This window comes from Electrophorus electricus, chromosome 18 (assembly GCF_013358815.1).
Source record: "Electrophorus electricus isolate fEleEle1 chromosome 18, fEleEle1.pri, whole genome shotgun sequence".
Taxonomy (NCBI): domain Eukaryota; kingdom Metazoa; phylum Chordata; class Actinopteri; order Gymnotiformes; family Gymnotidae; genus Electrophorus; species Electrophorus electricus.
In genome coordinates, this window is record NC_049552.1 from 14,914,845 (window position 1) to 14,933,496 (window position 18,652).

At 36.7% G+C, this 18,652-nt stretch overlaps 1 gene segment (V, D, J or C); it reads left to right on the forward strand.

The window, feature by feature from the left end:
* The first annotated feature begins 16,397 nt into the window (after nucleotides 1–16,397).
* Nucleotides 16,398–17,038, forward strand: LOC118242992. The segment is given in 2 exon segments: nucleotides 16,398–16,482; nucleotides 16,686–17,038. Coding segments are annotated over 2 exon segments (423 nt in total).
* The last annotated feature ends 1,614 nt before the right edge of the window (nucleotides 17,039–18,652 follow it).

An 18,652-nucleotide genomic window follows, 5' to 3' on the forward strand; every position in this document is an offset into this window, starting at 1 on the left:
TGTCGTATTAGCATCAAGTAAATATTAGCATTAACTTGTTGGAGTAATCATGCATTTGTTTTTGTTTAGTCTGTGGGACTAACTGAAGATCTTCTGCAGGTGACAGCACACAGGACAGCATCACCTCTTTATCTTCTGCACTCAGTTTTAAAGAGGACCAAACAGTTACACTCTCCTGTAACTACAGCTACACTGGAAATACGGCCTATTTGCGGTGGTATCGCCAATATTCCAATTCAGAGCCTCAGTTCATTGTTTTATTGACTGAATATGAACAAAATCAAACAGCTGATTCTGATCCTCGACTGTCTGCTCATCTTCATAAGAGTGTCAAGCGTGTGGATCTACTGATCTCCTCTGCTGCAGTATCAGACTCTGCACTGTACTACTGTGCCCTGAAGCCCACAGTGACAGGAAAACATCATTGACTGTACAAAAACCTGTGGAGATGTGAACAAACTTCACTATGGATGCCTGTGGCGACATGAATAATGTCTTGGTTTGCTTTAATGCAAGAAGAAAATTAAAGCCAATGAACGAAGAGAAGGATTTTTTTTAAATAATAATAAACCTGTGCCAAATTTCAATATATACATAATACATTCTAAATAAGAAAAATAATCCAAAATACAACTAAAAATGTTAAATTTGCAGGTACCACAAATAAAATATTTAGATATTTTAATTATTTAAACAAACAAAAAAAAATTATGAACATGCATCTATGCATTTATTCCCTGAGAATTTGAAATTCTGGGAAATTGAAAGCAAGCCATCTGCCATAAGGTGGCAGCACTCTGTAGGTTTCTGCATCTATAATGTTGCCAGAAAGTGAAGTTTTAAATCAGAACTGTATTAGAATGAAAGCACCATAAGGAGAATGGGGGTGAGATTAATTTATTTATTGTTTATACTAAAACAATGAAAATGTATATGATGCTCACACTTCACTGCCAACATTCTTGGTAAAATGCAATGATGTGAGTTTACTTTTCTGATGAAGAGCAACTATTGTATATTGTTATTTAATTTGGAAGACATGTGAATGAAGATTCTGTACACACACACACACACACACATACACACACAAACACACACACACACACACACACACACACACACACACACACACACACACACACACACACACACACACACTGACTGCAGCTGTGCTACCAGACAGTTTACAGTTGTAGCAGCTTAAAAATATTGCTTTAGTTCAAAGCATATTGTGATTGCAGGAAGTGAAATCATAAAAATATAAACTTACAGGAGTACATTTCCTCATTCATTATAGTTTCCACTGCTGAGAGCCTCACAAAAACACAAAGAAATACAGCAGGGTCTTTATTTACCATGGAGAGAGCACACCTCATCCTCAGCCTCATATCAGATATGTGAAGGTTAAGGAAAATATACACATAAACAGAATCATATAATTCATTCAAGGAAAATTGTTAGAAGAAATATGATCTTTTAAATTTCATTTACAGGTATGTATATTTTGTGAAGACCAAAATGGACCAAAAAAAGAAATCTTGAATACTGCAGAGGAAGAGTCTTTATAACTCAACTGTTAATATGAATCAAGCAGTGAATGTGTTTACACTGAACATCCTCACCAAGAAAATGCTTTTAGTGTGGAAAGGTGCTCAGTCATGGAGTCAGAATGTGGATTCGCCACCTACTCGGTTCCAGTCAACAACTTCCAGAACCTCCACTGAACTTACGATTACAAAATTGGCAGATTCAGCTCTTTACTATTGTGCTTTTTGTGTAGTGATTCATAGTGATTCAAAGTCTCTGAGAGGCAGTAAAAATCGATACTAGATAATCTCCTTTGTATTGGTAGATGTAACCACAACTGGTTACAACTAAGGAAACCCATTACAAGTATGTGGTAACACCTGCAAAAATTACAACAATGACTTAATTCTGGTGTTTGGTGATAGGCCAGGCTTTTGATAGTTACCAACCCATTCATGAGTGTAGTGTAGCACAAATGGGGGTTTCAGAGTGATGTTGAAATCTGTGTGACATCTGAAGACAGCTAGCAAACAGTCAGTTTAGTCATTCTGCGTCCCAAATGAGACTGAAATGTTGTGCCTGCACCCAGCAACAATTCAAGTCTTCAAATGTTGACACTGTCAATCAAAGATAGCTTTGATAGGATCAAAGATAGGAGGAGCTTTATAAATCTTCATGGAGCTTCATGGAACTAAGAAGACATAATAATGGTTTCACAACTCATAGAATACCAAAAAAATCATTCAGTGCACACAGTATATATGTACATATTTATCCAGTTTATCTGCATTATATCTGTGTAAAATGGTGATTATGAAGTTCTCTTCATAATCTTTATCAGATTAAAACATTTTGCAAAGAAAGCGATTGATAAGAGACTGCCTACTAAAACATTAATTGTTGTCTATTTTTAGAACTTTAAGAGCAAATGATTATCAAACATTCATCAGTTAATCTTGTGAGTATGATTCTTGTATTAGGTCATTTGCCAGGCTTTCAACATTATTAAATAATTTAAGAAGTGATAAAATTACACCTTTGAGTTAAGATGAAAGTTAACTGATTCATAAAAGTGTATAATCCCACACAAATCAATAAACACAAAGTATGCTTGCATATCTCTACAGTATATCTGTAAATTGGGAAACTGTAAATTACTGATCATCATATTCCTCAGAAAAATTAAGAAAAGAAAAAAATTGACAAAATAAATTTCTGTCAAGACTTCATTCTCTATTTTATGACATGCAAGTGCAAATGTTTCTCACGTATGCATTATACATACTTTATTAACATTAGGGCCTTTACAATGCTTTGAGCGCCATGAAATAAATGATCATCATATTACATATTTGAGTTAGGATTAGAGTTAACCAATATTCCTACTCTCACTAAATGGGACTTGAGAGAATCACATTGTGATGATCAGTGTGAGGTGGTGTAAGGGTGGAGTTCTGTACCTCAGAAGAAAACTACATGAACCCCATTCAGCTTTGGCTTTCACTCACTTCATATCATCAACATGCTGCTCTTTGCACTTTCTGTCTTAGTGACACTTTTAGGTGAGTTTATCTTCATTTCTAGTCTTAAATGATACAGAAAACCTTTAAAAACCTAATGAAACACGTTTCTATGAATGCCAGTTTCTGTGGAATGTTTTAATTTGGAGGACAGCAACAGATGTTTTACTTCTTTCTTCTTCTCTCACCAGGTGAAGTCTCAACACAAAACATTAAGCCACTCGACACAGTAAAGCATGTGTCAGATGGTGATCCTGTTACTCTGTCCTGCAGTTACAGTGATAGTAATGCTTATAATCCTCAGTGGTATCGCCAGTATCCCTCATCTGGACCAGAGTTTCTTCTTTTTGCCTATGAAAAAAACCAGAACAATGACCCTATTCTTTCTAGAATAACGGCAGAAGTCATAAAGGCAAAAGACCAAAGCCATGTGAATCTGACGATCTCCTCTGCTGCAGTATCAGACTCTGCACTGTACTACTGTGCCATGGAGCCCACAGTGACAGGAAACCCAGCTACACTGTACAAAAAGCACCACATATGACTCATGCAGAGCCATGTTTTTGCCAGGAGGGGGAGCCACTTGTTTTTGCAATAATTCAACACCTAAATCTTATTCAGCATTCAGGCTTTTAGTTCTCATTTTAAATTACATTAAAACAATTGAGGCAATATCTAGTAATGATCTTACTTAATAACTGTATACAAGGCTTTAAACTAAAAATAAATTAACCATGTGTGATCATGAAGTTCAGCCATGAAATCTGATAATGAAGAATGAAATCTTCCATCTGTCTATTAGTTCTGAACAAAATTCACATATGACCATCACATTTTACACCAGTATATTTTCAAGTATCACTATATTTGAATATAAGTGGGAGGATAAGTGGGAGGAACTTGATGTGGTGGTAGTATAGTGTGCACAGTATTGTGTGTTTCAGGAGACACTGGCATTTTTGTGTAAAGCTCAAGATCTGAACTTACATTCAGGATGAACATCTTACTACTCTTCTCTGTTTTTATAACTCTCCCCAGTATTGGGAAGTCATTTTTCAATATAACATTTGATGGGTTATTTAACAAACTATTAACAAAAAAATATTTTTGTGGAATTGATTTTAAAATTTTATTTAAATGTTTTGACACTGCTTGATGTTTTTAGCTGAATCTGCAAATAGTGGCATTAGACCAGAAAACCACACCATATCTATAATTGAGGACAGCATTACCATACTGTCCTGTACATATGATGGATCACCTTATAGTCTACACTGATATATACAGAAACCTGGATCAAGACCAGAGTTTCTACTGCTGACTATTAGAACTACTGAAGATGTTAAATATGGTAAATAAACTTACTCACAACTTGTGGCAGTGACCAATCACCCAACTTCCACCAATGATCACCCACATTCACACATCCATCCACAATCCCATGATTATTAGTCATTCCCTCCACTTGTTTCACCTTTGCATTTTCCTACTTAAATCCTACAGGTACAAATTCAATAAAAAGGTAATGTTAGGAAACCAACTGTCATGTTCATTTTCACTAAAATTGTGAACTGATTTCCATGACTTAGCCTCACCTCTACAAGCATGTTGTAAAATTCATTATTGTAATATATTGTTTCATATGTATGTATATTTGGGAAAATGTGAATTTCTGATTATCATATCCCTGAGAAAAAGTAAGAAAAGAAAAAAAAAACTGACAAAAATGTTCTTACAAGAAATGCAAGTGCAAATGTTTCTCACGTATGCATTATATATACTTTAACATTAGGCCATGTACAATGCTTTGAGCACCATAATATAAATGATTATCATATTACATATTTGTTGTGTTAGGATATTCCTACTGTGACCAAATGGGACTTAAGAGAAGCGTGCATTGTGATGAGCAATGTGAGGTGGTGTAAGGGTGGAGCTCTGTACCTCAGTAGAAAACTACATGAATCCCATTCAGCTTTGGCATTTACTCACTTCACATCATCATTATGCTGCTCTTTGCACTTTCTCTCCTAGTGACAGTTTTAGGTGAGTTTACCTTCATTGCTAGTTTTACATGATGCAGAAAACCTTTAAAAATCAACTTAAACATGTTTCTATGAATGAAAGTTTCTGTTGAATGTTTTAATTTGGAGGAAAGCAACAGATGTTTTACTTCATTTTCTTCTCTCACCAGGTGAAGTCTCAACACAGAACATTAAGCCACTTGAGAGAATAAAGCATGTGTCAGAGGGTGATCCTGTTACTCTGTCCTGCAGTTTCAATACGATTGGTGGTGATTATCTTCAGTGGTATCGCCAGTATCCCTCATCTAGACCAAAGTTTCTTCTTTTTGCTTATAAAATAAACTGAACAATGACCCTAATCTTTCTAGAACTTCTGCAGAATTCATGAAGGCAAAAGACCAAAACTGTGTGAATCTGACGACCTGAAAATTTCCTCTGCTGAAGTATCAGACTCTGCGCTGTACTCTGCACTGATAAACACAAATCCATAAAATACTGCAACAGCAGTCATGTTTCCCGTAATTATGGATTGTTTAATCTATTGTATAGTTTAATGTAATAATGTAATAATGAAACTGCAGGAGATGGGACAGTGGGTTGTTCTAAGGGAAGCTGAAGAAAAGAAGAAACTGTAGCAGAAATTGAGTCTGCAGTTCAATCATGGCATGTTTAGTGGTCATTGGCTTCTGTTTCTCATTTTAGGTAAGATGGACATGATTAGTGGACATTTCATGAACAGAAATAAAATATTCTGCACCAGAGCATATTTAATAAACTGGGGAATCTGTGTTCAAATGTTAAAGATGGGTTTACACTTACGAAATCAAAATGATTCTAAATCTCTTCAGCAGGTTACAGTTCTGGTGAAGAAATAGGACCAGTCTCTTCTACTGTAAATGTCCTACAAGGAAATGCTGTTACCCTCTCCTGCTAATACAATGAATCTGGTATAACTGATTCTCTGCTGTGGTATTGTCAGTATTCCAGATCCAATTTCTTTACCTGGTCAGTGAAGACCTTCATTGTATTACCTTTATACATGTAAATCAACCAATTACTTATGGAATTTTATTTCCTGATATTGTGAATATAATATCAGAATATAATAAGCTTTTTATTCAATTATTTTATATGAAGCACTTTGAATGGCTTTCAGATCACCTACAAACATGGACTAATGCTCTTATTAATGCAAAGCTTTACTCCAGTGTTACTTATAGTTAGATTCGTCTTGTTGAGGAGTTTTATCCTCTTAACTATGACTTAGAAGCCTGGTCTAAGAGTTTCTTAATGCCTAAAACAGTTACACATAAATGAAGTGTTTTGGTTCATAACAGATTGTGCCTTGTGCCCCCTGTACCAAATATGATTGGCTTTTATTCTGACGGGCTCTACTCAAGTCACCACACCCAGGCAGTCGGTTTTTGAGCAAAGCCAAAGCCGAAACACTGATATGACTCTGCAAAATACTAACCACCTGTTTCATATGTCCTCAGTCATCAAGCACACTATGTAAACAGATCACTCCCACAACCTCATTGTGAATTATTGCTGGATACCAAGCATGCTGAGCATTCTCTCCTGTGTATTCCTACTGTTAATGACCTGTGCTCTCCCTTTAGTCTACGTGTCTGTCATGAACACCAGGGTTTAATTCCTGGACAAGCCCACATTGATCTCAAAGCTCTGGTTGATGTGAAGCCATATAGAGTCCTAAAAAATGTTTTAATTTGTTTATATTTGTGGGCTGTGATGGCTCAGTGGTTAAGGTACTTGACTTTTGCTGGGTTGCTGGGTCAAGCCCCCCCTGCCAAGTTCCCACTGTTGGGTGCCTGAGTGAGACCCTTAACCCTCAATTGCTCAAATTGTACTCAGTCATAATTGTAAGTTGCTTTGGATAAAAGTGTCAGCCATAAATGTAAATCTGAAGGGCTAGGAATGAGGTGTAGTCTAGTACAGAAACAGAGGTTGGAAGCCAGGAATAGCAACAAGGGAATAGAATGCTTAGTATGCATCTGAGGAAAGCAATACTTTGCAAGGTGGACTGGGAAAATGGGAGGCTATGAAGGAAACAGATGAGAGAAGCAGGTGTTGCCTATCAGTACTCAGGAGAGGGTGATCTATGTCTGGGTACGGTAAGACTAGTGGGCTGGGTTGAATCTCTCACAGTGTCTCATTTCAACTCTTTGGCTTTCTTGGACTCTGTCTACTCCTGATCAACCCGGAATGGAACAATTTCGCATAGGTTTCAAATCATTAAACACAGGAAACATAGAATGCAGCAGAACACTCTAAGGTCCTCAGTAATCTAAACTCTGGACAAAAAAAATAAAATTAACTCTGAATTTCAAATGATCATAAAAAGACTAAAGAAACCAGAGACAATCTACAGAGACATGTGGGTGGTTTAGATAATCTGGGTTTTGTTCTGGGCTTCCTGCTCTCTCATTGGTTACTAACAGGAAGAGAAGGAGGAGCTGAAGTATGATGTTCAGAAAGAATGTCAATGTGAGACTTCTAAGTTACTTCTAAGACAAAGGACAAAATACAACACAATATTTCTCTGTTTATTTCTGCTTTTAACAGTACTCACAGGTAAGCTTTTGGTTCCATTTAAAAATATTCCTTATTTACCTGTTTATATATTACATTTGTTTATGTGTTTTAAATATATATGTATTGTTAAATATTATGTTATTACTCTGAGTATTAACCTATTGGTAGTAATCAACTACAAGTCATTAATTTGTAGTTAATCAGCCTGTGTGAATAACTGAAGATCTTTTTCAGGTGACAGCACACAGGACAGCATCACCTCTTTATCTTCTGCAGTCAGTTTTAAAGAGGACCAAACAGTTACACTCTCCTGTAACTACAGCTCTGCTGTGTCTATAAACAATCTGCAGTGGTATCGCCAGTATCCCAATTCGAAGGCCTCAGTTCATTGTTTTAGTGACTGAATATGAACAAAATCAAACAGCTGATTCTGATCCTCGTCTATCTGCTCACGTTCATAAGAGTGTCAAGCGTGTGGATCTGCTGATCTCCTCTGCTGCAGTATCAGACTCTGCACTGTACTACTGTGCCCTGCAGCCCACAGTGACAGGAAAGCATCATTCACTGTTCAAAAACCTGTGGAGATGTGAATAATCTTCATTGCGGGTACCTGTGGAGATGTGAAACAAATTCTTGGTTTGCTTTAGTGCAGGGGTGTCAAACTCTTGTCGGGTCCAAAGGGCTGAAATGCAGCAAAGTTTAGTGATTGCACTATTCAGACACACCTACAACTAATGAGTTGAATCAGGTGTGTTTAACTAATATTAGTTAATGTAGCACTGTGGTGTCAAACCTGTTCAGAGAGGACCAGAGACCAGTGTGGTTTGGTGTTTGACCTGCTTAAATGTACCTGATTCAACTCTGTAATCATTTGCAGGTTAAGTAGCAATCATTTGCAGGTGTGTGTGAGCAGAGCAATCAGTAACGTTTGCTGGACTCCAGCCCTCCAGGACCAGACCTTTATACCCCTGCTTTAGTACAAGAACAGATTTAAAGCTCTTGTAGAGACAATGCTGTTAAAATGGTTAAACCTACATAAACTATGGCTAATATACTTAGGAGTATTCAGAAATATTTAACTATTTAAAGAAAATGGAAAATAAAATGCATCTTTATATATTTATTCTCTGAGAATTTGAAATTCTGAAAAAATTGTCATCTGCCATAAGGTGGCAACACTCATTATGTTATATACTTAAATAATGTTGTATAGAATTATATAATGTTAAGTTATATAACTCTATAATGTTGCCACTTTTATACTAAATTATATTGCATTTTTACTGTCAGCTTTTTAAATTATTGGACCACATATTATTGTAATTTAATACAATTCCATGTTCTCCAGTGCTCCACATACACATACAGGAAGATAATGGCAGGGCCAAACACAATTATAGAAGGTAAATATGCAAATTCAAGGCACAAAGAGCCAATAAGAAGCTTGGTTTTATAGAATACTACTTTAAACCAAAGCATAATATGACTGCAGGATATGATGTCACAAGAACAGATCCTTACAGGACTACATTTCTACAATGTCTTATCACAATAGTTTTTACCAGAGACTCACAGCGACCCAAAGTAAATAAAAACCTGAAGGAATTTTATTCAACATGGAGAGAGCACTACTTATTGTCACCCTAGTATCAGGTATTTGAAATGCAATGGTTATAGAAGAAATACACATAAACACATAATCATATAATCCACTCAATGAAAATTGTTAGAACTGTAAAACTTTTCCTTTCAAATTTCATTTTCAGGTATATTTTGCATTGACCAAATTAGACCCAATGAAGAAGTCTGGAATATTGCAGAGGAAGAGTCTGTAAAACTCAGTTGTTCATATGAATCAAGCAGTGAATATGTTGCTCTTTACTGGTACAGAGAACATCCTCACCAAGCATCTCAGTTTTTAGTGTGGAAAGGTGTTCGGTCATGGAGTGCATATGGGTCTTCCCCACCTGCTTGGTTCAAGCTGGCAACTTCCAGAACCTCCACTGCACTCACTATTACAAAACCAACTTTGGCAGATTCAGCTCTTTACTACTGTGCTCTTAGAGTAGGGGCCCAGTGATGCAAAGTCTCTGAGAGGCTATACAAAAACAATACCAGGCAATCTCCTTTGTATTTCTATATCAGACCACAGCTGGTTACAAACAAGGAAACCCAGTACATGTATGTGGTAACACCTGCAAGAATTTTAAAAAATGACTTAATTCTGGTGTTCCTTGATAGGTTCAGGATTTTGATAGTTCCCAACTCATTCTCATTGCTAAGTTCCATGCCAAATATGATTGATTATCTTCATACTGATATTCAGTATTGCTATTGCTTGTCATCATTCCAATAAGGAGAATCTCATGCCATTGAAAAAGTGATTGATAAAGTGATTCCAATAGCTTTTTTCATTAAAACTAAGTAATGCAAATTAAAATTAATACCTAGTTTATTGCTTTCCAGTGGAGCAAAGAACGCAAGCAGGCCGCAGAGACAAGCCATGGTTTAGATGACATAGCCGTTTATTGACACAATACTGAACGAAACGGAAAACCCGAAGAGCAACACAATGCTAACAAGGCAAATTCAGTAAATGGTTAAACACAACACACAGTATATGCACATGCAACACTAGAGATATGTGCAAACATGGGGTCAAACACAGACAAAACTTATAACTAAACAAGACTTTAAATGCACCCACTAACAAGGATGATAACAAAGGACAGGTGTACACATGCCCAATCAATAATGGATGGGTGTGGTGACAGACACACACACACACACACACACACACACACACACACACATAAACAAACATAAGCACACAGCGAGGAGTTGAGGAGGGGGCCATGCCATGACAGACCTACATCTGTCCACTTACTGAACTGACACAACAGATTCTCACCCTCAACACACCTGAAGCAGCACTGGATCACTGGGACACAGAAAATAACAACAACTAGTCAAAGTCAAAAGAGTCAAGCCTTTTTTTTGTTTAAGTAAGTGGATACTTACTGACCTGATATAAAAAAAAATGTAAAAAAAAGTTTTAAACAAACTTTAAAGGTTTGGGCACTACTGGTAGTATTTACTTCAGAAAGTGTGTTGGCAGTGATTCTAGTAAGCAAGTGGAGGATTTTGAGGAGGAAATGAATGATATTAGTTGATTCACACACTCTTACACAGCAATACTAAGCATCATCACAGCTGATCATCTGCATTGAATATCTGACAGGAGGACACATTTGTCCAAGTTGGTTTTGGTTATCTGCCACTGTGAGAGAAATGAGCTGAGTGTGTTTGCATATTTGAATAGGTGGAGCTATATGCGCTAAGATGCAACATCCTGGCATTTTTATGCAATGCTAGAAATCTGAATTCGCATTCCAAATAAACATGTTACTCTTCTATTGTGTCTTCATAGCTCTCTCCAATTTGGGTAAGTAATGCACTTTTCCAGTATTTCTTATGGTAAACTGACTTAAAATGTATTTTTTATTGCACCATCTTTTATTGCATTTCACATTATTTCAAAGAGTTTATTTGCTTTTAGTCTCATATCTGGAAACTATCAGACCAGACCAACCAACCATGGCAATAAATGAGAAACACAGCACCACACTTTCCTGCACATATGATGGATCACCTTATAGTCTGCTCTGGTATCGACAAAAACCTGGATCAGGGCCAGAGTTTCTACTGCAGATTTTTGAAAGTAGTGCAAATATTATAAAGGCTGATCCACCTTACCCACAGTTGTCGATCAAACTACAAAAAAATGACAAAAAAGTGAATCTGGAGATCTCTTCTGCTGCAGTATCAGACTCGGCACTGTACTATTGTGCTCTGTGGCCCACAGTGACAGGAAACTGAACAATGCTTTACAAAAACTGTGTGGGGAGTTAAAAGACTTGTGGTCTTTTATTGTGGTCTATATTATTATCTGAGAATTTCAAATGAAAGAGGTTTCATGCTGAATTTCTACTGCATGCCCTGACACCTCTAGTGTGTAGGCTGGGAATTATAAATCTACAACAAATCCAATTAGCTACAAATAGAATGGTAGCTCCGTGGGTTACCTCCTGACTTCTGTACAGGAGGTCCCCACACCCCAAAATTGGGAACCGAGACCCAATAAACCCATGCACCAAGCTCAACACCAAAGATGCTGACCTTGAAATAAATAATTCCTCCTGATACATCATAATTATATAAACCCTCCAGAAGAGGGAAAGTTCATCAAAAAATTCTGAAACTGTAGGTGATGTGACACTTGGATATTCTAACAGAAACTGAGCAAAAGTAGAAATTAGCAGAAAATGATTATGCTGTAACCCCTAGAGGTTAGCAAGTACTTCCTAATAATGTGAAGAGAGAGATAAATAAATAACTCATGATTTGCCTTTCAATCGGAGAAGTGAATAGATAAAATTAGTAAATCGATGAATAAGGAAATAAACTCCCCTTTGAAATGTAATTTTTTAATGTCCAGTACAGGATGAAATCTCTGGACCCTGGTTGTGGAATAGTGAAGAAGTGGGGCTTGACCTTTAGCCTTGACATAGACACACCCTTTTTTCAGCATGTCAGGGAGATATGAAAGAGCAAGTGAGAGAAGATGCGGCTTATACAAGCTTTGAGAAAATCAGAATCTGAGAAACTAAAACCCCACTACTAAATTTGGACAAAATCTGCGAAATATGAGATTTACGGTCAATCTTACCTTAGATATTATGGTCGTCTTGAAACATAAAAATCCGGATTTGGCGAGATTTTTTTTGTTTTCGTTTTTTTTTTTTTTTTTTCAAATCGCATAACCTCAGAAAACTCATTAGTGAGGAAAGAAGCTATCTAGCATGATGCAGCAAGAAAAAAATATATATATAGTACGCGTTGGAAGGCAAGACTATCAATTAAAAATTAGACTATAAATTGAGTGTTTATTGATGTAGCGAAATGTAAAGATTTGGTTCAGTGAGCACTTGTTTAGATATTATATAAATTGTGGTAGTGATCATTTCTTTGCATGCTGAGTCATATGCGTGCGAAAAGAATGTTAATCTAGCTAACAAGCTTGCATGAATGCGTACAGTTAACTGAGGGAGATTTTCATTCAAATGTATGACAGTGGTGATATTCCATTGAATGCTTGTATGAAAGAACAATGCACTCTAAAGTTTATAGTATGCTACTATTAGGGTGCAGGTTGTTTTTTTTGTTTGTTTTTTTGTTTTTTGAGGGGGGCGGGCTTGTGTGTGTATGTGTGTGTGTGGGGGTGTGTGTGTCTGTCTTTCCTTCAGGGAATGCATCAGCAGCCACTTGCATTCCCAAAAATGTTGTCCTTCCATTTTCACTTCTCTTTTCATATTTAGAGCCTCACTATCACAACTGGACTTTCTGAACTTGTATGTGTGTATGTGTATATAGTGTTGTTATTGGTATGGTGTATATTTGAAGTGGGTATTTCATTTGTTCATTGCAAGTGTTTCTCAGCAGATATAGATTTTTGTTCTCATTTTGTTCATTGGCAGAGTGAGTTAAGTGTAGGTAAACCAACTGATCATTTTAATACCATTGTTAATGGTGATACGTTATTAGGAAAGAATATAGAAGAAGTCTTCCATTAAGGTGTCTTATGGTAAAGCCAGTACTTAAACACTGTGATTACCCTGAACAAGTGCTAAAATAGCCCAATTAACACAAATTACAATTAACACCAATTACAGTCAGATCTGAGTAGGGGTTAATAAAATGAAGCTTGTTAGTCAAGGTAAATTCCAATTTAAATATGGAACAAAAATGTAACAAATTCACTATTAAGAACAAAAACAGGATTTCAATAAGACCTGCAAGGTAGTGTTTTATTCTCTTTAACTGCAATAATTGAATCTTTCACTTATTCTTTTCATTGACTTTCCATTTTCTCTCGATTATTCATTCATTATATATAACGATTATTCATTCAACATATATCACTTAATCGTATATTTACAACAACAACATAAAAAAGTGTATATTTACTAAAAAGAAAACTGCATGTAATCCTCAAGGTTCATATTATCTGTCATCCCCCTTTTCACAAGGAAAAAAGAGACAAATTAATGCTTAAAAAACCTAGAGCTTCTTCCCTTTCTAGTAGGCATGTTTACACCTGTAGGAGGAGACTGGTGCACATGTGTGAAAAGCACCATCCCCATCTCTCATTATGTTTACACTATCACCACCATGATGGTGCAGTGTACTACTGTGCCCTACACCCACACTGACTAGAAGCCCAGATACACTACAAAAAGCAATTCAATTCACTAGGCCAAAGTCATGAGAGGTCACCATTTTCATTTTCTAAATGTAAAGACCTAATAGTTCTCAAGCCTTAGGCTATGATGTCTCCCTGGTTTTTAATCTCACCACTTCACAAGATTAAATTAACACATACTTTTTGTCTTAGTTCCTGCTCATAATCATGTTCTGTATGATTTATCAGTAACATGGTAGAGTTGGCACAGGACACTTTCCAACAGCCCCTTTATTTCAAGGCTCACAAACAGTATTAACAGCAAAATGGTGCAGTGATAAATAAACAGACTCGTCTTTCCTTTAAGTTCCTAATTTTCTGCTAGAGGTCGAGCACAGGCCTGGCGACAGCAAGTCAGTCCAAGTCAAGTGTCTAAGAGTATCCACACATAAGGCCCCCCAACAACGGAGTCCAACGGTATCGACACATCAGACCCTCCACCTCCAGGAGTCCAATAGTATGCTCATGGGAATTTGTGCAGTTGACTCAGACCTCCCGCCACACCCCAGAGCTCCTTTCGTCAGCAGAGTCCCTTGCAGACTCAAGACCCGTCTATTTGCAGAAGATTTAAAGGACAACTGACACTGCTCCCATATTGACTGACTAAATTAGTAATTATTGTAGGTTATTGTTTATGTTGTTTAACAAACTCTAGCACTTATTGTTTATAGCACTTATCATTGTTTAAGATAGACCTTATGTATTTTGTGCTTCTAGGTATCAGCATTCATCCCAGTATTCTGCAGTAGTTCATTGGTATGATTGATTCTAACCTACTGTACTGTACTAGGATATATTCAATGAGTAAATGAAAAAGCACTTTTGCAAGTCGCTCTGGATAAGAGCGTCTGCTAAATACCGCAAATGTAAATGTAAATATTCCAACTTTTGGTCACCTTAGCATCATCACAGACAAAATGATGGAATACAGTTTGACTTGTGAACAACTTTATTTCATAGTTCACATACAGCGGAAACAGCAAGAGGATATAACAAAACTCACAGAGGCAGACAAGTCTCCTTAACAAAACAGGTCTTTATTAACATGACAAAGTCAAAACCAAAAACACAATGAACAGAACAAGACACTCGAACAGGTGTGACATGGACAATTAGCACAGTCAGGGGTGTGATGATGGTCAAACAGACAGACAGACATACACACACACACACACACACACACACAGGGAGGAGTCTAGAAGTAGGGGCCGTGCCGTGACAGAACTAGATTTTGTACTGGGCTTCCTGCTCTCTCATTGGTTACTAAAATGAAAAGGAGGAGGAGTTGAAGTATGATGTACAGAAATAATGTCAATGTGAGACTTCTAAGTTACTTCTAAGACAGAGGGCAAAGTATTACACAATGTTTCTCTGTTTATTTATGCTTTTAACAGTACTCACAGGTAAGACTTTTGTTCCATTTAACATATATTCTGTATTTCCATGTTTATATTTTACACGTTTTCATGTTGTAAAAAAAAAAAAAAAAAAAAAAAAATATATATATATATATATATATATATATATATATATATATATATATATATATATATATATTTAAATATTTTATTAGTATCAAGTAAACATTACTATCATCCTGTTGGAGAATCATTAATTTGTAGTTAATCAGTTTGTGTGACTAACTGAAGATCTTTTTCAGGTGACAGCACACAGGACAGCATCACCTCTTTATCTTCTGCAGTCAGTTTTAAAGAGGACCAAACAGTTACACTCTCCTGTAACCACAGCTACACTGTGTCTATGAACAATCTGCAGTGGTATCGCCAATATTCAAATTCAAAGCCTCAGTTCATTGTTTTAGTGTTTGAACAGTTATAAAATCAAACAGCTGCTTCTGATCCTCGTCTGTCTGCTCACGTTCAAAAGAGTATCAAGCGTGTGGATCTGCTGATCTCCTCTGCTGCAGTATCAGACTCTGCACTGTACTACTGTGCTCTGATGTCCACTGTGACAACAACACACTCACTCCTCATACAAAAACATCAGACAGAGGAATCACTGAGCTTAGCTGGGTTAGTCAGTGTATGAACCACAAATCTTTAGCACTTTCAGAGGAGAAAACATCCTTTACAGCATTGACCATCTGATCAATACAACCTCACAATTCTTGAATAATATAAAATGCAATGATGAAACTATGAGAGCCACAATATAGAGAGTCTGATAAATCCATCCAGTCTTCAGAACTTAAGATCTTATATATGATGTCTTATATGCAAGTGCAAGGAGAAGTGTCATTATCTCATTCACCTCCAGTGGTTCAGTGAAAAATAGGATACTGGGGCTCAGTTTACATTTACTGTGGTTGGTCTAGAATGACAAAGTCATAGTGTAACAGAAGCACTTCCTGTGTGGGTTTCCCAGGGACATATTTCCTCAGGTGAAGTGTTCACAGCATACACCACTATTACACAGAGAATCCTCACTATTACTCAGAGGATCCTCAAAGAGCTGTGGTGCAAAATGGCTCAGCTATACAGCCTACTGCACATGGGGAGATACATACTACTTTGTGGCATCGTTGTGGCACCAGGTCATTCATTTTTAGCACAAAGTTGATGTTCATGTCTTTGAACATGTATATGTTACTGTTTTAATTTCCTTTCTAAAACTGTTAAATCTTTTAAATATAATTATTTAAATGTAAATGTTATTTACAAGTAATTAAAATGTAATTATCTAATTTATTTTATTAACATAATTACACATTTTCCTTTTAACTCTTCCATAATACAGATGTGTTGGAAGATACAATTGGGCCTGTGGAGGAAGATACAAACATTGTAAAGGAAGAAAGTGAAAATGTGACTTTGATATGTTCATATAAGTCAGAGAGCACTTTCATTTCTCTGTACTGGTACAGACAGGACTCTAACAGTGCACCACAATATTTACTGCACCAAGGCAAGGGTGAGAAGAGCACTCCTGCTGACCAACGGCTTGAGGCAACATCAACAGATAGCTCTACTGAACTTACTATCAGCAGATTACTGCTCACAGATACAGCTCTGTACCACTGTGCTCTCAAAGCCGTTAACCCAGTGTTACAAAGTCTCACACAAGCTGTACAAAAACTTTGTCAACGATAAAGCTACTTAAACCACAGAAGATCAAGGTTATTCCTTTATCACACCTTCTTATCAGTTACTTAAAAACAGATAAACTGCGGCAACAGCTGCAGGTGCAAAAAATAGAAATCATGAGTAAACAGTGTCTCATGTGACGATTCAAACAGACCTAACCAGAATTTCCAGCCATTACAACATCAGGAATGGGTAAATTAATATAATTAATATAATTAGAGACTCTAATATAATTAGAGGCTGTAATGGTATGCAGGTATTACCCTCAATGTCCGTCTGATGTAGCATCACTTGGATGCGCAGAACAATCATTGTGGAATCAGTGTTCGCAGGTCAGGTGAGGAGGTACTGGGCCAAAAACATGGTCTGAAGATTCTGTTACAGATTACCACACTTACAGCTGAACAATCTGCAATATTCGAGTGGAACACATAGACATGGGAAAATACAAGGTCACACTCATTCACTCACACACACACACTTGAAGACAGTGATGGGGACAAACACATAAAAAGTAAATATGCAAATACAAGGCACTAAGAACCATTAATGAGCTCCTGGTATTATACATTTCTGCTATACTTCAAAGCATATCTTGACTGCAGAATATGATGTCACAAAAACAAATCCTTACAGGACTACATTTCTTCAATCTCTCATTACAGTAGTTTTCACCAGACAGAAACACACAGCAACACAAAATAAAATGTAAAAAACCTGAAGGAATTTTATTCAACATGGAGAGAGCACTCCTCATTCACACCCTAGTATCAGGGGTGTGAAGGTTAAAGAACAAATAAACAAATATATAATCACTGTAATGGCCAGATTGCTGAAGGGAAAGGAGCAGGACGTACAGAATCGTTCCACAGAGACAGATGTTTATTATTGTACATTGCAGACATCGGCCCGCAAATATAACAAAATGTGGATATTACAAACACAGACACTGAGACAGGGAACAAAGGCACAAAAATGAACAGGAACAGAACATGTACAATGAGTGACAGTAACGCACACACTGACAAGGGTTAAAATAACGATAAACATGACAAGACTAAACCGATGCAGGTGTGTGCGTAACAACGTAGGCGTGGTTACAACCAATACACAGTTAACGACAAACTCCCACTGAACGCAGCAGGCCAAACCACATGACCAGTGGAAAGGGAGCATTCCGTGACAAACATATAATCTATTCAATAAAAATTTTAGAGGTATTGTAAAATATCTTTGAAATTCCATTTCCAGGTATATTTTGTAAAGATCAAATTGTACGCAAAGAAGAAGTATTGAATATTGCAGAGGAAGAGTCAGTAAAACTCAGAGGAGCCACCAGAAAGACTCCATAACAGAAATGTAACACAGGTAGTGATACATAATAATAAACTTTGAACGTGCATAAGTCTGTTTGGCCCACTACAAAACAAAAATCAAAAACATAATTAATGTTTATTAATACAAAACATTATTCAATGTATGCAAACTGATATTCAATACTTACACCAACCAGTTCTTGGTATCATTAGGTTCATTCTGAACTACTTCTATTTTTTTTAAAGGCTGTCATATTCTATATCAATTTGCCGGGCTGTCCCGTCCTTGAACCAAGGCTCTCCC